Genomic DNA, 21,804 nt, shown 5'->3' with positions numbered 1-21,804 from the left:
TGCACAATGTGTAATGCTATTGGTCAGTTTACTTTTATTTATTTGCCGTTTTTTCATTAAGCTGAGAATGAATGAGAGGCGTTTGATCCCTTGTAGCTCAAAGAGCGGTCGCTTGGATCCCATCTGAGCTTTTTACCTGATGGGTTAACCAGTTGGCCGACCGTGATATCTGCTGCGCTCTTCCTGAGCGTCGCGCTAAGACTGCGGGTTAAACAGTTAAATCAAGTCAAAACATTTGCCGAAAGAGAAGAAATTAAGCAAATATTGTTGCTTCACCTTCTCATCTGGAAGTCTAGACTAGAACTTTTTCATCAAAATTGGGGAATTGTTGTCTTAAAATAAGCTGCTATATCTTGTAAGTTTGTCTTATTTCAAGTGAACTGAAATATTTAGAAACTTGAGACTGAAATTACTTGGTAAGATTTCGTGTTTTTGGAGTGTCTTTCCTTGAAACATTTTTATTTGAGGTATAAATAGTGTAAAGTGTTCAATCGCCACTTTCACCTTGACTCTTTTTGAAAAAGGCCATTTGGAGCAAAACGGCAGCAAAAATAGAACAAAATGGAAAAACACAGAGCTGCCATTCTGATGCTTCAGCTGGTTAAAAACACTCCACAGCTTGTTGTGATATTCTCAGAAAGGACCTGCAGCTGGAGCAAATTTTCATTTAAGAAAACAAAGCCGATGCTGAACTGGAGAATTATGAAGCTTTAGCTGCAGAATCAAAAGGTCTGAACCTTAGTGTGATGAAAGGAACCTCGTTTTAAAATCTAATTCATTAACTGTAAGAGGTCAGCTGTACAGTGAGACATTGGTGATGGGAACTTGCATGTACATTATTTAATTGCTGCAGCCTATTTTTAGAAAACGTCCAGCAGAGTTTCATTAACAGCTAAGCAACTTTTTTTTTTCCTCGATGACCCGGCAGGTTTCAACTCAACACCTCAGTGTTTGCACATCTGCTATCTCAGCACATAAACCATATTAAATAGTAAAATGTGCAAACTCTGCAGTTTGTGTCATGTTCGCCTCCTTTAAGCTAATATAATAATAAATGTTTTAAGACATAATGTTAAATTGAAAAGTTGTCATCTTGCAAAAAACATTAAAGCTTCAGTACCAACTCAGTAACAAACAGAGTTACAGTTAATTACTTTTACTTGAGTAAAGTACTTTTATTGGAAAAGTTTACTTTTATGAGTATCTTTACTACGCTGTACTTTTTACATTTACTTGAGTAGTTTTATTATGAAGTATTTCTACTTTTACTTAAGTAAAATTTCTGGATTTTCTCCCCACTGAGTGAAAAACAAACACGTTTTAACCAAAAATTCACCAGACACAGACAAACACCTGCAGTTTCTGTTAAAGTTTTATAAGTTTTTTATTGAAAAAACTGATTTGTAAACATTTTATTTTGCTTGATTTAGTTTGTTTTTTTTGCTACCTATGTGAATGTTTTGTTGTTTTGGTCGTTAAAATACCAACATTTTCACTCAACTTTATATTTTGGTCCATCTGATGATGAAGTCATTTTTAAATAAAATTAAATGTATTGATAATTTGATCAGTTACTCGGTACTTGACTAGACTTTTTACACCAAATCTTTTTTTATGAAGTAATTACTTTCTTGGCTACTTTTTACTTTGACTTGAGTAAAAATATGTTGAAGTTGCTCTAATCTTATGTGAGTACATTTTTGTACTCACCTCTGGTCAAAACCATCGTAATCGATCAATATATATACTTTTAAAAACTGTTTACTTGTGTTTAGTGTGAATATGATTGTATTTTGTTACTTTTTCTCTGTTTATGATATTTTGTTGTATGATGTTTACATGTTTTCTGAGCAGGTCGTCGTTGAAAATTGGGATTTGTTCTCAATCAAATCATCTGGTTAAAGGATAATAACAAAAGAAACAAAGACGACTGATGCCCTTTCAGCTTTTTTCATAAATTTTTTTAAACATAAATCAGTAGCTGTGTTTCCATTGAGAATATATTTGCGCATTTTGACATTTCGAAAATAAATTTGCCAATTTGAAGAAAAAAAATCATTTTTGATAAAGATTTTTGGCTCCAGGTTGAGGTGAGTTTTTGTTTTTCGTATCAAATTTGATTTATTCCACAAAACTTCAATGGATACAGTTTTTTTCCGCATGAGTCACATGATCAACAGCCGGATGTTACTTCTGTCAGAAACCATGAAGAAGAAGACAACAGGAAGTGGTTGGAGTTTATTCGCGTGGCTTATTTTTCTATTACTCATCGCTGGACAAATTATTCTTGTGTGATTTTAATTGCTTCTCTTATTTAATGCAAACACCACAACAGCAAAAGTGACTTTTTTTACTCACATTTGTAAAATTAAATGCAGTTTGTGATTCACAATGAAAATATTTTGGTTACTTTCCCTGCAGAAACAGTTTCACACTGTTAGATATTCTTCTAAATAAATGTTTTAGGTTTAATTCACTGTCCCAGTAAACATAATATGAACATCAACTTGTATGAAGTTTTTTTTCTCGAACTTCCAGCCCCAGAGGAAGAATTTTGACTCTGCTTTAGCCTCTATAATCAGGCAATAATTTATCGTGGCTCGCCATCCTCTCAGCTGGAAACAAGTTTGACCCAGCTGGTCCTTGCCTTGAGTTTTTTTATTTTTTTATGTCTGCTGCCCTCCTTTTTGCCAAGAATAATCATTAATCTAAACTGCTGAGAACTCAGCCTTTTGGAGAACATTACAGTACTTTCTGGCCAACCTTTTTATGCGTTAGTATTAAAACTAATAATGAACTATCCAGTTTAGAGACAGTTTAACTCATGGTGTGTCCAGACCGGCGCCATGGTTAAAGATCCCGTCCCAATCTCCCTGCTGGAGGGCAAAAAGCTGCTAGCCGACAATGATTAGCATTGGTTGTGTAGCTGTCACGTAATCAATATAACATGATAAATCTTAAATATATGCCAGATATATTAAAGAAAAGGGGATGCAGTGCTGACAACTAAGTAACAAGGCCAGGAAAAAGTTTTAATTAAGAAAAAAATAGCGCGCGAGAGGGAAGTAGTTCAGTTATGCTAGCTTGACTATGAAACCTTAACATGTAGATGTGCTGCAGAATTCAGTGTTTCGGTTCAGTTCAAAAACCAAAAAAGACCAAATCTAGTAGAGCATACTGCAAAAACACATTATACACATTACATAAGGTGCTAAAACTGTGCTTTTATGAGTTAACACGCCATCTTTCTAATATTATGTCAAGTGCATGTAACTATTTTTGTAATAAATTGTTTGTTTATGATGTGGACTCCAGGAAGAGTAGTCATTGTTTCTGCAATGGTCAATGAGGATCCAAATAAATAACAATAAACAAAAGTTTCTAGTTTTTGTTTGTAGCTGATTTAATTAAACAAATTACCTTCTGGATTAATATGGAAACTATTAAGACACCAAAAAAGAACAAAGAAGGCAATTAACAACTGGCTCACTAGTAAATTAAATATAAGCAGCAATATTTTGGTAATTTGCTTTTAGTTAAATGAAACCAGATAGTTTAACATTTTTGATTTCAGTGAGAAATGAGTTATTAAAAAAAAGAAGAAAGAGAGAAAGAAGGGCAGTGGAAGTCAAACAACTCAAGCTCAGATGAGGCTCTTGATGCTGACGGCTGGGCCATCTGGGCTACAACACACACACACACACACGCACACACACACACACACACACACACACACACACACATATATATATATATTTTTGTTTGTTTGTTTTTTTTTAATGTTGTTTCCTCATTTGGCTTCAGTTGAAAACAAACAACTCAGCGTGACGGTAAATAAGACGGAAAGTGGGAGAATGCAGAGCAGGAAGAGAACAAAGCATCACTTGGGGTCACCAAAGAAAACAACGGAAAAAAAAGAAAAACGGAAAAAGATTGTGACAAAAAATCTACTTTATAAACTACAGCAGAGCTGAGCAGTAACTAGTTACATTTACCTGAGTAACTTCAGAAAAACATTACTTTAAGGAGTAAAATGGAGATTTTGGTATTTTTAAAAATGACAATAATTCATATAACTAAAAAAAAGACCAAACGTTTTAAAAATCAGTTTCTTTCAATAATAAACTTATACAAACTTTATCAAAAACTTTAGGTGTGTGTCTGTGTCTGGTGAATTTTTGGTTAAAACATGTTTGTTTTTCATCCAGCGGGTAGAAAATACATAAATTTCACCCAAGAGAAGATAAAACTAGTCAAGTAGAAATAAAAACCTAGTAAAAATACTCCAAAATGCAGATTTTGTTTCAAAAACGTTACTCAATAAATGTAACTGAGCAAATGTAACAAGTTACTGTCCAGCTCTGACTAAAAATACACAGTAAAAATTTACACAGAAAAAGCCAAAAGCAAAAAAAAAAAAAACTGTAATTTTTAAAACTGGCTTTAATACCAACATCTCTCCAGATGCTGGAAGAATAAAAACTAAAAACGTGTCAGGATGAGGCTGGAAGCCTCCTAATGATGCACTGCATGTAAACATTAGTAGGTCAGCCAGCACAGAAATAACCACACTGCTAGCATGTCAGTCTCTTCGCTCTCTCCCAGCCAATCGAAACGTTCTCCACGTCGAGCAATTCCCAACAACTGCAGGCAGCAACATTTAAAATTTGTTTAAGCAGCTGTGAATTCAGGTTACCGATAACTGGGTCCATCATCGTCTCGGTTCTGAAACATCCCAGCAAGAATCAACTGGGCAGAAGGGAAATATTAGCGGGAGGTTATTTTTAGAGCCTTTAGTAATTATAGATACTAAGAGACGTTTCAGCTGCTGATGAAGCCGAGTTGTAGATGTGAAGGTTTTGCATTAGGAAGCATTTTATGGCTCTTCAGTTGGGGTCATAAATTGTAACATCCATTCATACAGTGCCACTATGTGGCAAAACATGAACACAGCAATATCTGAAGTTATTCAACTATTTAATGACCTGAACCTCATTAAGCTTTAAAAACAAATAGTGTAAAAAATAAATAAATCAGCTCCAAACTGACTCAACTGAAGCTAATTTTGTTAGCTTGTTGCTAACAAACACTAGAAAAGATGCTACACATGTTGCATTTACTATATTTAATTTATAAGAAGCTTTTAAAAATAAATCAACTCGTGATTTTGCCAATTTATGACAAATCTTGACTGATTTACAGCAAAGTACCTGATCAAAACACGACGATAAGACTGAAACTTGGCACCAAAAGAGACGAGACAGTAAGAATTTAATCGATAAGTTAAGATGCTGCATTTATATTTCTAGATTTCTTTCTGGGATTTTGTCTGTTCCACATGTTTACTTCCTGTAAATCACCCTGATTATGCAAAAAATGTGTTTAACTTCTTAAAATTACATTTCCAAACATTTACTATAAATACTTATTAAAGTAATGGAAGAAATTAGGGGAAGCGTTAAAAAATAGTCTGATTTATTTTTCAAAAGGGTTTTCAAAACTAAGAAAACAAACAAAATGAAACCTGATGGAAGAAAGAGAAGTATGCAGCAAATTAATATTTAATAATCCAGCAAAATACAACTTTAATATTTATTTTATGTTGGCAACAGAGCAGATCTTCACTATGACATACGGAAGAATATTAGGGCAAAAACAAAATCAGACTTTTTCCTCAGAATTCTGACTTTTGATCTCAGAAGGTTAAAATCAGAAATCTGAGATCAAAGTCAGAATTCTTAGAAACAAAAGTCAGAATTCTTAGAAACAAAAGTCAGAATTCTTAGAAACAAAAGTCAGAATTCTGAAAAAAGTCAAAACTCTGGGAAAAAAAAGTCAAAATTTCAAGGGAAAAAAAAAAGTCAAATTCTGGGTTTAAAATCAAAATTCTAAAAAAAAAAAGTTTGAAATTGTGATTTCTTTCCCTAGAGGTCCTAATCCTCTTCTATAAAGCTGACTAAGCTATCATTGTTATTTTTTGCATTATCGTTGTTATATTAACTATTTTGTAAAAAATTAGATGAATATGTATCTTTGTCTTATTTATGTATCATGTGAAGCCGATTTAGTGAAACCACACTGAAAAAAATGGAGATCCAACTTAAAAATAAAGTCATTCATTTCATTAACGAGTGACTAAATTACGTTTATCCAAGCAAAGGTTAATGTTTAATAAAGTTTGACAAACTTAATTCGATTACATGCAACAAATTATCGTAATTTTTTTAATTTGGAGCTCCATTTTCTTCTTTTTTTTAGTGCGGAACAACAAACTAGACAGATTTTGATTCAACACCTGCTGAGCGACAGTAATAATGTTAGCTTCTGGTGCACAATAATTAACCAGACAAAGTGAAATATGGGAACTAATTGTTTCAGGTTGTGTTTGCCTGGGGGACGATTCGACGTTGCACCAGGACAGAAAAACAGAAGATCTGGGAGAGCCGACTGTGCTGGAGCTGCAGAGTCGCCTGACTTCGGTCGCATTAATCATTTACAGGAAAACTCTTTGGAACGCTGACACAAAATCATGTGAGGATCGGATCGGATGAGCGATCTGGTTTGGCAGAACATCATGGAGTCCAAGACTCAGCGGGATAAATAAATYAGTCTGACTCCTGTCGACTAAAAACGGAGCTGGAAAATAATTGGTTTTCAGATGAATTGTTTCTATATTTTATATCTCCTCTTGTTCTTGTGGTGAATGTCTGCATATAGCAAAGATTAGTCGTCCACCTAATGGGATTTGCTGCTCAGGGTCGACTGTATAAACTATTGTAGTTTCCTTCCTACTACGGATAAGCAGTAGCTGGTTACAATTACTCAATTACAATAACTTCAGTAATTTAATTATGAAGTATTTCTGCTCTTACTTGAGTACAATTTCTGGATTTTCTTCCCACTGAATGAAAAACAAACATGTTTTAACCAAAAATTCACCAGACACAGACACACACCTGCAGTTTCTGTTAAAGTTTCATTGGTTTTTTATTGAACGAAACTGATTTGGAGACAAATTATTTTCCCTAATTTTGTTATTTTTTTGTTATTTATATGAATTGTTGTCATTGAAATACCAAAATGTCCACTTAACTTTCTATTTATATTTGTAATATTAGATTGTAAATCTGCGCAGTGCTGCATTAAGCAGACTTTGTCTGAAGCGTGTGGTTTCTCTGAAACAGTTAGCAAGGTGCTAAGCTTAGTGAATCCACAACTCCTCCACCGACTAATGCGCTTCAGTCACTCAGCTGTTCTTGAACGTCAGCCAGAAACGCTGCTGCACACAACGTCTGACACAGTTCCTAAAACATGGACAAGATTCTGTATTTTGATGCCCCAAAAGGTGTAATTTTGCTTAAGGAAATAAGTTGTTAATGTCTGCTTACTTAAGCTGAATCTGACTGAGTCAAGTGCCTTTATATGCACTGTAAAAACAGAAACATTTTGTCTAGATTCTACAATAAATATTGAAATTAGGCCCAGCCTGGACGATAAATTGTCCCAGAACTTATTGCGATAAATATTGTTGACAATTTTCAAGTAATTCTCAAAGAACAATAAACTTTAAATTCTAATGAACATTTAAACGCTGGAACGGAAAGACATTTTAAATATCCAAAATAAATAAACAAAACATCAGAAACAATAAATAAAAAGCGTTATGAAGTCTCTTTCTACCAGTTTTGAAACCAAAACACCAGATTGAAAATCAATTTTGGTACAAAGAGACAAGAGAAAAACAATAAATCTTTGAGATCGTTTAATTTATTAAGCGATTAATTGGTTTGTATATCGTGACTTTACAAGTAACTTTTCGGCAAGACATAGCAGCTTTTTTAAAGTAAATAATTCCTTAATATTGATGAGAAAGTTGCACTTACATTTGCAGATTATTTCACCTATTTCACAAGGGAAATAGGTGCCGTTACCTAGCAACACCAGCCAAGCCCAGCCCGTTACCTAGCAACACCAGCCAAGCCCAGCCCGTTACCTAGCAACACCAGCCAAGCCCAGCCCGTTACCTAGCAACGCAGTTCTAGTTCCCCTGGAAGATTATTTCACTTTTTTCTAACGTTATAAGTGAAACAATCTGCAAGAGGAACTAGTAAATTTTCATTAATATTAAGGAATTATTGACTTAAAACAAGCTAAAAAGTTACTTTTGAGTAAGTTTTGTCTTTACTCTGAACCTCATTTAAAAAATATATATATATAATAGAACAGAAATGTGCTTGATGTAAAATCAACTCGTTTAAAGCTAAATTTAAAAAACACGATGAATGAAATTCCACATTTTTTTCATCAGTCATATTATAAAAACTAAAAAATGAAAGGACTAAATTTATTTTTTGAACAAAATAAATACGTTACATAGTCTGCAGAAGTAGAGTTGCTGTGCTCCATCTTTAAAAGTAGCGCTCATGCATGCTGGACCAGCAGGTAAATCCAAAGCCCCGACCCGGTTTTTTCCTTTACTTCACAAATCCTTTAAGACTTTTCATCTTTTCTCTCGAGTTTTTGTAGATGGAGGTAAACAGAGTCTTACATTCCTTTGTTAGTCCTACTCAGAACCAGATCTCTTGTTTCCATCTCATTTGGAGGTTCTGGTCCCCATTAAATCACGACTTGGTCATTTCCCCTCCTCCAAGTCCCATCACAGCGCCAGCCGGATGAAAGGTCAGCTGCAGTGTCATTTTTAGGCAAAACGAAGTTTGAAAAAGCCAAATAAAACTGAGTACGCAGCAACGTCATGCAGTAAACGTCAGAGTGCATTCGTCTCTATTTTTTGCTTTTCGCTTCTTTGTCCGTCCTAAAATAGCTCCACCTTCGTAAAGTCTATTAGGAGCCTAAGGTAAGCCTCTTAGGAGGAACTCCAGCACTCCTGACGAATAATGGGACAGTGACAGAAAAGCCAAACGGCAATTACTGATAAAACCAGAGCTGCATTTAAGACTCGCTAAATCAAAGAGGGAAAGAGGATTGGGAAAGATCGAAGAAATACTTACTGAGAATGAGTCAAATACCAAATATTCTAAAATCAAAACATATTCACTGAAAAAACAGAAAACTTATCATTTTTGGTCTAGTTTCTAGTGCAAAGATTTTACACTTCAAATAAGACAAAACTAACTTACAAGTAACTTTTCAGCAAGATATAAGACCTTCTTTCAATATTGATTACATTTTCCCATGTTTTAAGTGAAATTTGTAATTTTTAAACCTATTTAAAAATGCTAAGGCTAGTTAGCATGGTGCATACATATATATATATAATATTACATATTTGTTGAAACTGTCACTAACAATCTGTGAAAAAACCATCCTAACCAATCAGAGCTAGGAGGCGGGACTTGGAGCTGTCAATCAACTTGTAAGCTTATCCCTGGTAGCAGATCCTGTCGTGAATGCTAATGCTAATTACCATAGCTGCTGACAGATAAATGAATTTTCTGTAATGGTGAGTTGTTTCTCTGCCTTTAGCACATTTAGCAGCAAGTACATAAGGTTGATTGACAGCACCAAGCCCCTCCTCTTCGCTCTGATTGGTTGTTTTTGGGCAGGAGCGGTGTATTTCTTCAGCTAGTAGCAGCACTGAGCTGAGGTGGATTAGCTTGATCTCTTCAGATTATCGGTCTCGTAACACAACATGGTGACAGTTTTAACAAATATGCAAAAAAACATATTTTTATAAAGTTACATACTACAACTTTGCTGTTGTCACACTAGAAACGTGTAAAAGTTGGAACTCAGAGGAATGTGCCGCGACGGTTTCCTGCTGTAACCTCAGCCATCACCCTCTCATTTTTTAATCTCACCATAATCAGGTAAACCAGATTAAGTGAATGAATGTGAGATGGAATCCCTGCCGTCTTTTTCAAGACTCGCCAGGTTACTTCGGAAAAGTCCACTGCTGGCAAGATTAATGGGTTAGGGGGGCTTAGTGGAGCAATCCATGCTTTTCAAGGTCACAAAAGTCGCCGTCTTTAACCTTGCAGGATCAGTGTGGCAATGCACCAACGAGATAACATTGTGTTATTAAAAAACATGCAAGTTGTGTGTGAAAATGCTAGTTGCTAACACAACAGATATCAGAAAAATATTTTATTTTATTGATACATTCTCAAAAATAGTTTAATTTCTAAAAAAAAATGTCAAATTTTAAGGTTTGCTTACAAAAGTTTAAAGATTTTTCTTACATAGGCATCCCTCTTGAGTTTTTAAATAAATTTACAACGTCATCATAAGTCTATTTTACCATAAATCATCAAAAGAATAATAAAAGAGTATTCATAAATGCTTAATATATTAGCTTATTAGCTTGCTTTCCATCCTGTTTTTGCAGTGTTTTCTCTCCTTCAGAGATCAGTGAACTGGTGCGTTCCCATCGGGTCAGGCAGTCTTTTGTTTGTCCCGTCAACCCAGTTTCTTGCCTCTCGGGAAGCCACATGTTGTTCAACTGACAGCTACACAACAGCTCAAGATTTCCATTACCGCTACTAAAAACAAAATCTGTTTCTTTGAGATAGAAAGATAGAAATTAGAGGTGTCAAACTCAAGGCCCGGGGGCGAAATCTGGCGCGCCTTAGCTTTTTACGTGGCCCTTTAGGCTCTGAATTACATCAATAAATCCCTTCAGTTTTTCACAAATCTGCAAAATTTACACAAAATCAACAAATCTCCAAATTTTTTTTTACTGCAAATTTTCTCAAAATTGGTCAAAAACATTGAGTGTTTAAGTGACTCCGGCCTCAGCCTACTTGATGTCAAGTTATAATCCGTAAATGATCCGGCGAGTAATAAAGTCACATTTAACATCACACATCTGCGCAAATATTGTAAAAATTCCTTGCAAACATTTCTAAATGGGCACCACAAAATCTGCAAAACAACCACAAAATCCTGGAGGAGCAGCTATTTAGTGATATTTTAACAGTTAAATTGGTTTTATCAATATACTCTGGCACAACCGGCCCTTTAAGAACATTCAGATTTTTGATATGGCCCAAAATGAAAATGAGTTTGACTCTGCTGAATTAGAGCAACAAGTAAACAGTCTGTTCCCAGTTATATTGGGCTAATTTGACTCATCAGGTAAACCTTCGTGTTGCTATGACACAATAAAAACACAAAATCTTACCAAATAATTTTGGTCTAGGATCTACACTTGAAGTAAGACAAACATTAAATTAACTTTTCAGCAGTATATAGAGGCTTATTTAAGTAAATATACTTTTTATTGATGAAAAAGTACAAGTTTCAAGTGAAATAAAGAAGTGAAATAAACTGCCAGCGAAACTAGAACTCGGTTGCTAGGTGACGGGCAGGGTTTTGCTGAGGTTGCTAGGTAACGGTGCAGTAGTAAAACAATTTACCAATGGAACTAGCACTTTTTCATCAATATAAAGGAATTATTTACTTAAAACAAGTCTACATTTTGCTGAAAAGTTACTTGTAAGTTAGTTTTGTTTTATTTCAACTGTACAAAGATATTTACTCTAAAGAGTAGAGACTGCACAAAAAATATTTCCTTACACCGGGAAGGAAGTAATTTTGGTTTTATTACTATATTCTTAGATAAGACGACAACGTAAACTTGTAAGTTTTGCAATCACTGGATAAATTCAAGTCATCGCCTGGTTTGAAAGTTCGTGTCTCACCTTCGTAGTGAGGATGCAGATGCAGTCCATCCTCACCAGTCTGCTTGGCTAACTTTCACCAAATCACCTCCCAGGACCAACTTCCTCATCCTGACAGCTATTTGTTGCTCTTTGCCGTCTCTTTGTCTTTGTTTTTTTATCCCTCGGTTTCTCTTGACCCCGTTTCTCCACCTGTCCTTTCGCCAGAGCGCTCAGCTAAATCAAGGTAACCATAGCGTAGCATCTCCACCCGCTCTCTGGTTTCTCAGCTGCCGTCTTCGGTTAATGGCAGCCGGTTTCCACATTCTGACCTCGCAGAGGAGCACACGGCTCAGAAATAGATTTATCTGTGTATATAAATATACATCCGCGTACGCACGCCAACCAAACTCAGCAGATAAAAAAAAAAAAAAGAAAGAAAACAGGAGGCATCTAGAGACTGGTGTACACACATGGATGAACAGGCAAACACTTGCAGACAGACATGTGTACACAGACATGAGCGCATGCAAAAATTCAGATACTACACACACACACGCGCACGCACGCACACACACACACACACACACACACACACACACCACTCTCCACTGCTTTATCAGGTCAAGTCTCTGGTAGAAGTGGGGGTTAGATAGAGTGAACAGTGACAGCAGTATAGCAAAGATGCTCTACTTTCAAGTTTGTTGGTAGAAATTATCTTGAGGCTCCAAAATCTTCACAGTGATGTAACTTTTATTTCCTAGCATGTTTTTAGTCACACATCATTAATAATAATTTTGATTGGAAGTCAATAATTTTGTTTATTTCACTAATTTAATTTATTTCTGTTCATTCTGATGTTTTTCAGAAAGCTAAAATGTTAATTGTAACTTTTAAGAGCATTAACAAACTTTTTCACAGATACTGCAAAAATATCATCAGTTCTTTATTTTCTAAAATGTCGAGTACATGAACTCAACTGAACATGACTTATTGCTCTGCAATTTTTGAGTCTAGTACCTCCCATCATTTTATTGACAAATCTCAAAAGATAAAAAATAAAACACTTAAAATTTGGAGATAATTTCTGGAAATTTCTGAGCTCCAAAGGTAAAAAAATAAATACTCAGACATTTTTAGATTAATCTAAAATTTCCACATCTCCAATTCTCATGTTATTTTTGCTGTTTATGCAACTTTTATTTTTCCTTCAGTTGTTGTGTTTTGGTAAAATTCTCCATAGACGTGAATCTCAATTAGCAATAATGTTTTGTGTCTTTTTCTCATTGTGTCTACTGGAAAACTGTCAAGTCAAGTATTTTTCACGCTTGTATAGGAGATAATGTGGCCATAAAATATCTAAAAAGTTTTTTTTTTTTGTTTTATGTAATTCTCCAAATTGTCTGAAATTATTATTTTTTTTGTAGCTTTAAGTTATGAGCTCAAATGTAGCAGAAAGAAACACATTCATTTAATCTCTGATTTAGTTTATATAATATCTGAGTTTCATTTTTAACTTTATTTTGTTAATGATGTCCTAATTTAGTGCACCTGTATTTTTCATTTTGGTCAAAAGTTTCTCTTTCCAGTTATAACTGAATCTGAGCAGCACAGAAATGCCAACAATTCAGACCAGCAGGAGCCGATATCTCTTCACAGATTTTGTAAAAATAACTTAAAAAGTACACTTTAGATAAGAACTGCAAATAAATCCCAAGCCAAATCTCCAGAAACAGCAGCAAGTCAAAACCAGCGATGCTATTTCCATTAATCATCCAACATTTTTTTCTTTTTTTTGCATAATGCTAAACCATATTATCGTATCAAAGTGAACTGACACCACTTGCCATGTCACATAATGTAATGCAAGCCATGAAAATGCAACTGTTTAAAAACAGCCAGCACTTTGCAAAGGAATGAAACGAAAAAGAAAAATCTGAAAAAAAGAGGCGAATGTTTCGTTTTTGGAACCAAATCATAACCAAACTCTAAAGTCGCTCATCACCAGTGAGTTACTTTCTCCACGTTTCCTTCAGCACAGACACAGAATAAAGAAATGTCTTACCTTGTTTGAGGCCAGTGGGGCTGCAGGCGACTTGGAGCAGGTTGGTCCGTAGCCGGGGCTATCGCTGGTAGCCTTTCCCTGCCCAGGGCTGGTTGGACTGGGAACAGAAAGAAGAAAGAAATGTCAGCGCATGAACTCACCAAGGTTTTTAAAGTTAATTAAAACTAACAAAATAACAGAAACTGAAATTAAAAACAGCTTTTTGTTATAAATAAAAAAAATTAAGTATCTGTATCAAGCTTTTATTAAACACACTGAAGTTATGTCCTTTGCTTTAGTGTTTTTTGAAGCCACACACACACAAAAAGTTTACGTCAAAATGCGGTGCGCCACACTCGTCCTCATCTTACTCTTAAGTGGTTACTACAGAACAGGACAGTTTTCCATTTGATTACTGTCAATTAATCGACAGGACAACTGATTGATTACTCGATCACTAAAATAATCGTTTAATATTACATCTTGGACAACTGTTTCTTATTGTTAAATGTGTCCTACTCAATAACAAAACTGTCAACAAATGCATTACTACCACTGCTCAAACAGCAGGGAAATAAGAGCGCTAGCATACCTAAGAGGAAATCCTTTGCTTTGTTTTGCTGAAGGACTCGTTGGACTTTTGCTCTCGAATGTGAATTTTCCATGGCTGGGGCTCGTTGGACTTTTACTTGCATTGGCGACGCTTGTTCCTGGATCTTTATTGATGGAAGCAGCTGCAGAAACACCAGCTCCCGAGCCTGTATTTAGACCAGGACTGGTGGTTGGAGTGATGCTAGTAGGAGTAGCTTTATCTGGGGTGGTTGGTGACACAAGACCCTGGATGGTGCTGGAGACGAGCGCGGAGACAGTCACCAGGTTCAGGTCTTTAGAGGCAGCTGGGTTTTTTGGGGTTGTTGTACTCTGTGACTTTGCGTCGGTCGCATGCGATTTGGTTCCATTTTGAGATGGTTTAGTGGGAACATTGGGAGTTTCCACGCTGCTGACAGTAACACTGGGTGAAGAGGGTTTGGAAATAACCACCTCTGCAGACTTGGAGCTTCCTGGTTGGACTGGTGGAGGAGGAGCACGGTACTTTACTTTGGCGGAGTGAGACTGTGGTAAGCTGGGCTGTCTTTTAGGAGAAGACGATGTTTTTGTAGGCTCTCCATCTTGGTTAGGTAGGGAGGTGGATTTGATAGGCTTGGTCTTGCTGGGTTTGGATGGTTCTCCAGAGGCAGGGGGACTCGAAGGACTTGCTGGTGATTGTTCTGCTGGAGCTGGAAGTTTCTCAGTACACTGAGTGTCCTGCAGGACTGTCACCTCGTAGTACTCCTGTATATCTGTGGAGACATCAGAGCTTTGAACAATGACTAAAGAATTAATGAAATTAAACAGTTCATAAGGAGCAGTAATACTTATAATAATTAACACCAGAGGTTTACCCGAGAAAACTTCCTAAGCTCAGTAGTAGAGGGTTTATTTGTATAGCGCACTGCAGCAGCAGGGCGCTTCAAGTGTTTTACATAATAAAAACAGAAAACTACAAAGTTATAAAGAAAACACCATACAGTCAACATTATATTCTGATGAGTGCCAAAATTATACACATCAAATACATTGGTCAATGTGTACCAGAGTTTTATTTTAACAATATTATAGATGTCAAGTTTGTCCAAATTTGTTTATTTATTCTTTGAATTGATTTTACTTAATCATGAAGTTGTTTCTCCAGTCGTTTGCTAAAAATGTATCGAAGTTCATTCTGCTGCTCTTGACAGTTGGTGGTTACCGTAGCAACCAGTGACTGACAGCTCCTCCCCCTTTGTTCTGTTGCCGTCGGTAACTGCTCTGTGTTTTCTTTACAAGTGTTATATTTTAACACATATTTTATTTAGACAAATTTAATCATTTACAGAGTTTCAAGAGTAATTTTGCCATGTTTTGTATAAGTTTTTAACTGTTATAATTAATGTTGCACTTTTTAGCTATGTTTATTTTTACAAATATTAACTGCTGCTAACTGTTGCTAACTCTTCACTGAGAGTTGTCGCTTTATTTATTGTATTTTATTCAGTGTATAGGGGAAGAAGCTGCTGGACTGATGTAAACCTCCAACTTTATTTCCTCAGCGTTTCGACTGTTTTGCAGCAGTCAAACAGGTTTTTGAGTTATGTTTAAAGTTGACAGGAAATTTGAAAATATCACTAATTATGTTATTGGAAGACTTTTGCACATTTTTATTATTTTTTTTACATATTTGTTCAAACTTACATGATGCTCACCAGGGTTATAAAACACCGAGGGAAACACCATTGTTTTATTTCAAACTGGCTGCAAAAGAAAGTACAGAGTCCTTTCCTCCTTAGAGAATGAACAAACTCAAAGCCAGATCACATCTGCTAATCACTCACCTTTCAATTAGCAAATGTCATACTGAGCTTTATGGTCAAGCTGCTTTAGCTTCCTCACCTTTGCTGCTCCTTCTTACAAGCCTCTTTGCAATCACGCTGTTCTCCGTCAGATTTAGTCAAGGTGACAGCTGCTGATCTCTCTTAGCTGGTAGTAGCTAATTACATTTACTTGAATAACTTTTTCTTTTTTACGTACTTTTACTGTGCTGTACAAAATACTTTTACTTGAGTAATTTAATTATGAAGTATTTCTACTCTTACTTGAGTAAAATTTCTGGATTTTATACCTACTGAGTGAAAAACAAACATATTTTAACCAAAAACTCACCAGACAAACACCTGTAGTTTCTGTTAAAGTTTCATAAGTTTTTTTATTGAAAGAAACTGATTTGGAAAAAAATTATTTTGCCTGATTTTGTTGTTTTTTGTTGCTTATATGAATTAATGACATTTTTGCCCTTAAAATACCAAACATTCAACTTAATTTTATATTTTGGACCATCTGATTATGTAATTTTAAAATATGAAATGATTGATAATTTGATCAGTTACTCAGCACTTGAGTAGAATTTTTTTTACCAAATACATTTTCTTTTTGTTTTATTTGAGTAATGTCTTAGCTACTTTTTACTTTTACTTAAGTAAAAATATGTTGAAGGAGTTTAACTTACTTGAGTACAATTTGTGGGTACTCTGCCCACCTCTGTAAAGCATGAAAGGCAGCAAAACTAATTTAATCAAAAGGTAAATAGCATATCTAGACATTATGATAAAAGTGTTTTACAACTATTTATAGTTGTAGATGCTTCTAAATATTTGTAGGGACGCAAATAAATAATGTTTTCTTTTGTTGTAAGCAATTGCTGCAACATAATAATATACAAAACAGAGAACCAGGTATGTGCAAATAAGCCTGTCACAATAACAAACTTTTCTGTACGATAAATTGTCCCAGAAGTTATTGCGATAAATGATAATGTTGTTGTTTTGAGACCATTTTCAAGTAACATAATGTTATGAAAGAACACATTCCCAAAGATCAATAAACTTTAAATTCTAATGAACATTTAACACTGTAACTGGAAGACATTTTAAATATAAAAAATAAAACAGCAAATAAAATGAACTGCAAACAAAAATGTCCTTCAGAAAATAGCCACTTAGATATGATTAAAATAAAAATCTCTAAACATCTCGATGTAAACACTGCTAGCCAAACAGATACCTGGTGCACTGAGGCCCTCAAGTGTACAGATGGAATACTGCAACAAAAAGTGTTCATGTTTTCATACCTTCAAAGGAAAAGTTAAAACAGCTTCCACTTATCTTATTAAAACCACTACACTGCAAAAACACAAAATCTTACCAAGTATTTTTGGTCAAGTTTCTAGTGTAAATATCTTATTACACTTGAAATAAGACAAAACTAACTTACAAATAACTTTTCAGTAAGATATAAGAGCTTGTTTTGAGTAAATAATTACTCAAAAATGGGAAATAAGTAAATTATATAACTTATGACAAAACAGTTTTGCCTTATTAGTGGAATAATCTGCCAATTCAATAAAATAAGCTCCTGAATCTTGCTAAAAAGTTGCATTTAAGTTAATTTTGTCTCATTTCAAGTGTAATTAGATATTTACTACAAACTAGACCAAAAACACTTGGTAACACTTGCAGTACGGCCACTTTGTGAATGTAGCACAAGATGTAGGTTTTACTTCCCCTCCCTGTATGCATGCAAAGGCAATTAAGTAATAAATCATCGCTCATATCAGCAAAGCAAACTCCAAAAGGTTTGGTAACTTTTACAGCCTAGTAAGAGATAAAGAGGAGAAAGGAAACTGTGATGCCGCAAAAACATTTAAAAGAACGTCTTACTTCTTCTCAGACTCATAATCACCAAACAAGTGATGTATTTGCATGTTTGAGTAAACATGTACATTTGATAATACGGCATTGTATTTACACTTAAAAACTATTAAAGTTCTACTTTTTATTATGTTTTGTTCCCTCTTGGTGAAATGTCTGTCTGAAATAAAATTCATCATCATCAACAACAAAGACACACTTGTGGTTTGTGGAAAATTGAAGTAGGAATTTTTAAAATAAGCTTTGGAAATTAGACCAAAATCTGTAAAATAAAATGTTTTAATTTAAATATAAAAATCTGTAAAATGTTTAGATTAAGATCTGGCTGTTGGCAGATCCTTTGAAGAATCTAACCATATTTAATTTTCCTCTGGGATTAATAAAATATGTTTGAATTTGAAATAAATAGCCAACAGATTAATGCTGTATTAAGCACTGTATTAATGCTAAATCAAGCTTTTCACATGTTAGAAGTATTTTTTTAGCTGCAGATGAATCATTTGCTATAAATCATCAAGTGTTCATTAAAGGAATTAGAGAATTAAACTACAAAACATTTTCCATCATCATGATGCAACTTTATCACCAGAGAGGAAAATGAGTGAAAGGTGAGCGGCATGTAAACAAATTATGCAAACAAGTTCAGAAACATGTAAAAAAAGAGATATTTGGTAGTTTAGGTGATGTAAAGTCAGATACCTTCAGTAGGCGAATCTGATCCTCTGGCTGACTGGTTTTCACTTTAAATGGAGATATTCTTGTTTACACTACCAAATATTTCATGCTATGAAAAACAGATGCAGTTTGCTAAAAGTTAGAACTAATGTACAGAAAATAACTGGAATTTAATGCTAACTGGTGTTATTTTTTTAATGAGAGTAAAAATATTAAAGGATAGATAAAACAATATATCATTAAGATACACATATTTATGACGGAGATGTTAGACAGATAATAAAATAAGTAAATTAAATTTCTGGCAAACATTTCTCAACTTTTCAAACTGAGAAGTTTTCTAGTTTTTTCTAGAAAACTTCTGATAATCTCAAAATTTCAGAATTTTTTTATGGAAATTTACTAATTTTTTTAGGAAGAAGATTTTTGACATCGATCTGAACATTTCTGAGTTGTTTTTTCCTAGCAATTTTTCAACTTTTCAAACTCAAAGACTTCTGAGTTTAATTAATTAAAAAATTTCTGGGTTTTTTTTCCACAGATTTATTTCTTTCCATAATGACCTGAATGCGCCATTGTTCATATTTTTCCCCATTTATTTATGCATTTTTTCACAATTTGTCAGTCTTTTCTAGTCATTTCATAGCCTAAAACTCCTTTTTTTTTATTTAAAAAAGGAAAAAATGATGCTGGTTCCTATTTGTTGTGCAAAATGTTCTTACCAAGAAGAGCACTGAAGAGTTGACTTTGGAAGACGTTGATGACTCGGTCCAAAGACTGCGTCAGCTGACGGTCCTCCTCTGCAGAACCCTGTTTGCTCTGACTCTGGTTCTGCTGTCTCTGGTTCAGTTTGACCCGGTACTGCTGGAGCAGCTCCAGGGCCCGCTGGGCATCTTATGAGAATACATAAAATATGTCACAAATAACATCAACATTACAAAATAAGACCAAATCCAAAGTAAAGTAAGGAGATTATGCATTTTGCGTTAAAAGCCTTCATAAAATTGTAGATTATTGTGGTTTAAGAGCTGGATTGGATTAAACCTGGTTGAAATAATATGATTATACACTGAAAATAAAATAAAACAGGTTTAATTTATGTCACAAATTGGTTTCAAACTTATGTAAACTATCCTTGTTTTTAAAAGTAGCTTTACAAGAACAGCCTCAGTAATGTTCTTATTCAGGTGTTTCCAAATCTTTCTGTTGCCTGAAGACAAATGTCAATATGGAGCAGTTCCTGCAAGCAACTGGTCCAGCTGGAAAAACAAACCTGTAAATGTGTGTGACCTTTGAACTTTAGAAATAAACTTCATTTTAGTATCCTGGGTTAATTTAATTGGACTTAAAATGCAAACACATCACAGTAATTTAAAATAACATTGAAAATTTTATGCAATTAGTTATAATCAAAACGTAAAACGAATGCATAGATTCATTACACAAACAGAAATATATGTCGAATATTTTACTTCTGATAACTTTGGTATTAGAACCCAAACCTTCAGTTTCTCAGAAAATTGTAAAATTATTATACTTAGTAAAGATTTTTTTTCATCTTCCTTTTACCAAAACTTAATTGAATTGTTGATCAGTTAGTCCAGGAATTGAAACTTTTGGTACAATTGTTAGTCGCGAAGTCCTGCTGGAAAATGAAATTAGAATATTCTTAAATCTATATCTAAAGTTTCATTTCCATTTTTTGGGACTTTGTAAAACACAGTGGACTCCCCCAATCATCAAACATTGAGCAACGTGGATTACGAATCTCTAAATTTACTTTGATTTGAAAACACCAAAACAATCCAGTCATGCTAGGTGCTTGTGAGATTTTCTCTGCCCTATTTTTTTCTTCCACTCAACTTTCCATTAATATGCCTGGATACATGACTCCGAAAAACCAGCCTACCATGTAGGATTTCTTCGTCTTCTTTGTTGGTGCCATTTACTCTCGATTACAGCGCTCCTCAACATGATACAGTGGGACATGACACGACCACAACATTTTTTGTCGGCTAAACCCTTATTACTCATATATGTGCATTGGAATCGTTAGTGTGAACTGCTAAGGTCAAATAGCTTCTATTTACTTCACATATCAGAGCAGTGAACAATTAAACCATAAACTGCGGGTGTTTCAGAAAAGTTCGTGCACCGGCGAAACAGGATCCGATCAACGCGACATTTTCCGAGCGCTAAAGGCGATTTATTTCCAACAGTTTGGAATAAGGAAAAGCTCGGTATTAAGTTTCTCAACGAGCTGCAAGTTAACAATAAAACGGGAGGATATTTAATAAAAAAGAGTTGAGTTACCTTTCTGTCGCACAGGCATGGTGACAGGCGCAGCGCAGCTTGTGTTGCTGTGTGGGAGTGTGTGCGTGTTATTACAGATGTGTGCGTCTGTCCTGCCGCAGCCTTCCTCCAAACTGGGACACCGAAATGTCTCCGCAACAATTGGTCGCTTAAAGCTAAAGGAAACTTGTTCAAAACAAACAAACAAACAAAGACGCTGCTTTTCGCTGACATAAACGATAAAACACCTGAACTTAGTAGTCCGCCGGTAACGCCTGACTTTTATTATTTATTTTTTCTTTCGCTTTAAAGTAAATCCCGGTCAAACTAGTTCTCCATTTCTTCATTCAGGTGTCTTGACGTGGTCCAACCGGTTTGGCCAACACACACACTCACACACACAGTCAGTAAAGAGGCTCTTTATAAGGAGCTTGTGTGTCCTGCTGGTATTGTGATGTTAAACAGCTATATTGTGCGCAGTGGATAAACGCCCCATCTATTTCAGGGTGTGCGCTGAATCCACACCTAATCCACTCACAGCAGAGTAAAAGATTTAGTTTTTTCCCCTGACAGATCTCTCATCTGTATTAGATATAGACTCAGAAAGCTGCCTCTTGCCCTTATTGTGTTTGGTTTGTGTGGATTTATATTTGTTTGTTTTTAAGTTGTTTAAAACGAGTGGGTGGTAGAGAAATGTTACAGGTGTAATCCAAGCAGTGGCCTGGGCTTGTTCGTTCCCGTGCGGGTCTGAAAAATGTGTGGTTTGTAAAGCTAACCTCTAGCCACGGCTTGTTGCTGCAAAGTCAACACACACGCATACACACAAATTTACAATTCATTTCACATCTAAGGCAGTATAAATACAGCAAAAACACAAAATCTTACCAAGTAT

General features: G+C 35.0%; 1 protein-coding gene across 6 annotated transcripts in view; it reads right to left on the bottom strand.

The window, feature by feature from the left end:
* The window catches only part of LOC103463088 (discs large homolog 1-like protein), a 119,043-nt gene extending 97,877 nt beyond the window's left edge, over positions 1-21,166 (bottom strand). The window contains exons 1-4 of one of the 6 annotated variants that reach the window (XM_017304455.1): positions 20,934-21,166; positions 19,343-19,513; positions 14,255-15,002; positions 13,684-13,780 (exon numbers count right to left, since the gene is read on the bottom strand). In XM_017304455.1, the coding sequence (XP_017159944.1) occupies positions 13,684-13,780; positions 14,255-15,002; positions 19,343-19,513; positions 20,934-20,952 (1,035 nt within the window). In that variant the 5' untranslated portion in view covers positions 20,953-21,166. Of the gene's footprint in view, positions 1-8,373; positions 8,688-11,660; positions 11,706-13,683; positions 13,781-14,254; positions 15,003-19,342; positions 19,514-20,933 lie in introns of those variants that run through there. The other 5 variants (XM_017304454.1, XM_017304456.1, XM_008406246.2 and 2 more) reach the window with 5 other exon arrangements.
* Between the last annotated feature and the right edge of the window lie 638 nt (positions 21,167-21,804).

This window comes from Poecilia reticulata, linkage group LG4 (assembly GCF_000633615.1).
Source record: "Poecilia reticulata strain Guanapo linkage group LG4, Guppy_female_1.0+MT, whole genome shotgun sequence".
Taxonomy (NCBI): Eukaryota; Metazoa; Chordata; class Actinopteri; order Cyprinodontiformes; family Poeciliidae; genus Poecilia; species Poecilia reticulata.
This window is presented reverse-complemented; position numbering and strand designations above follow the sequence as displayed.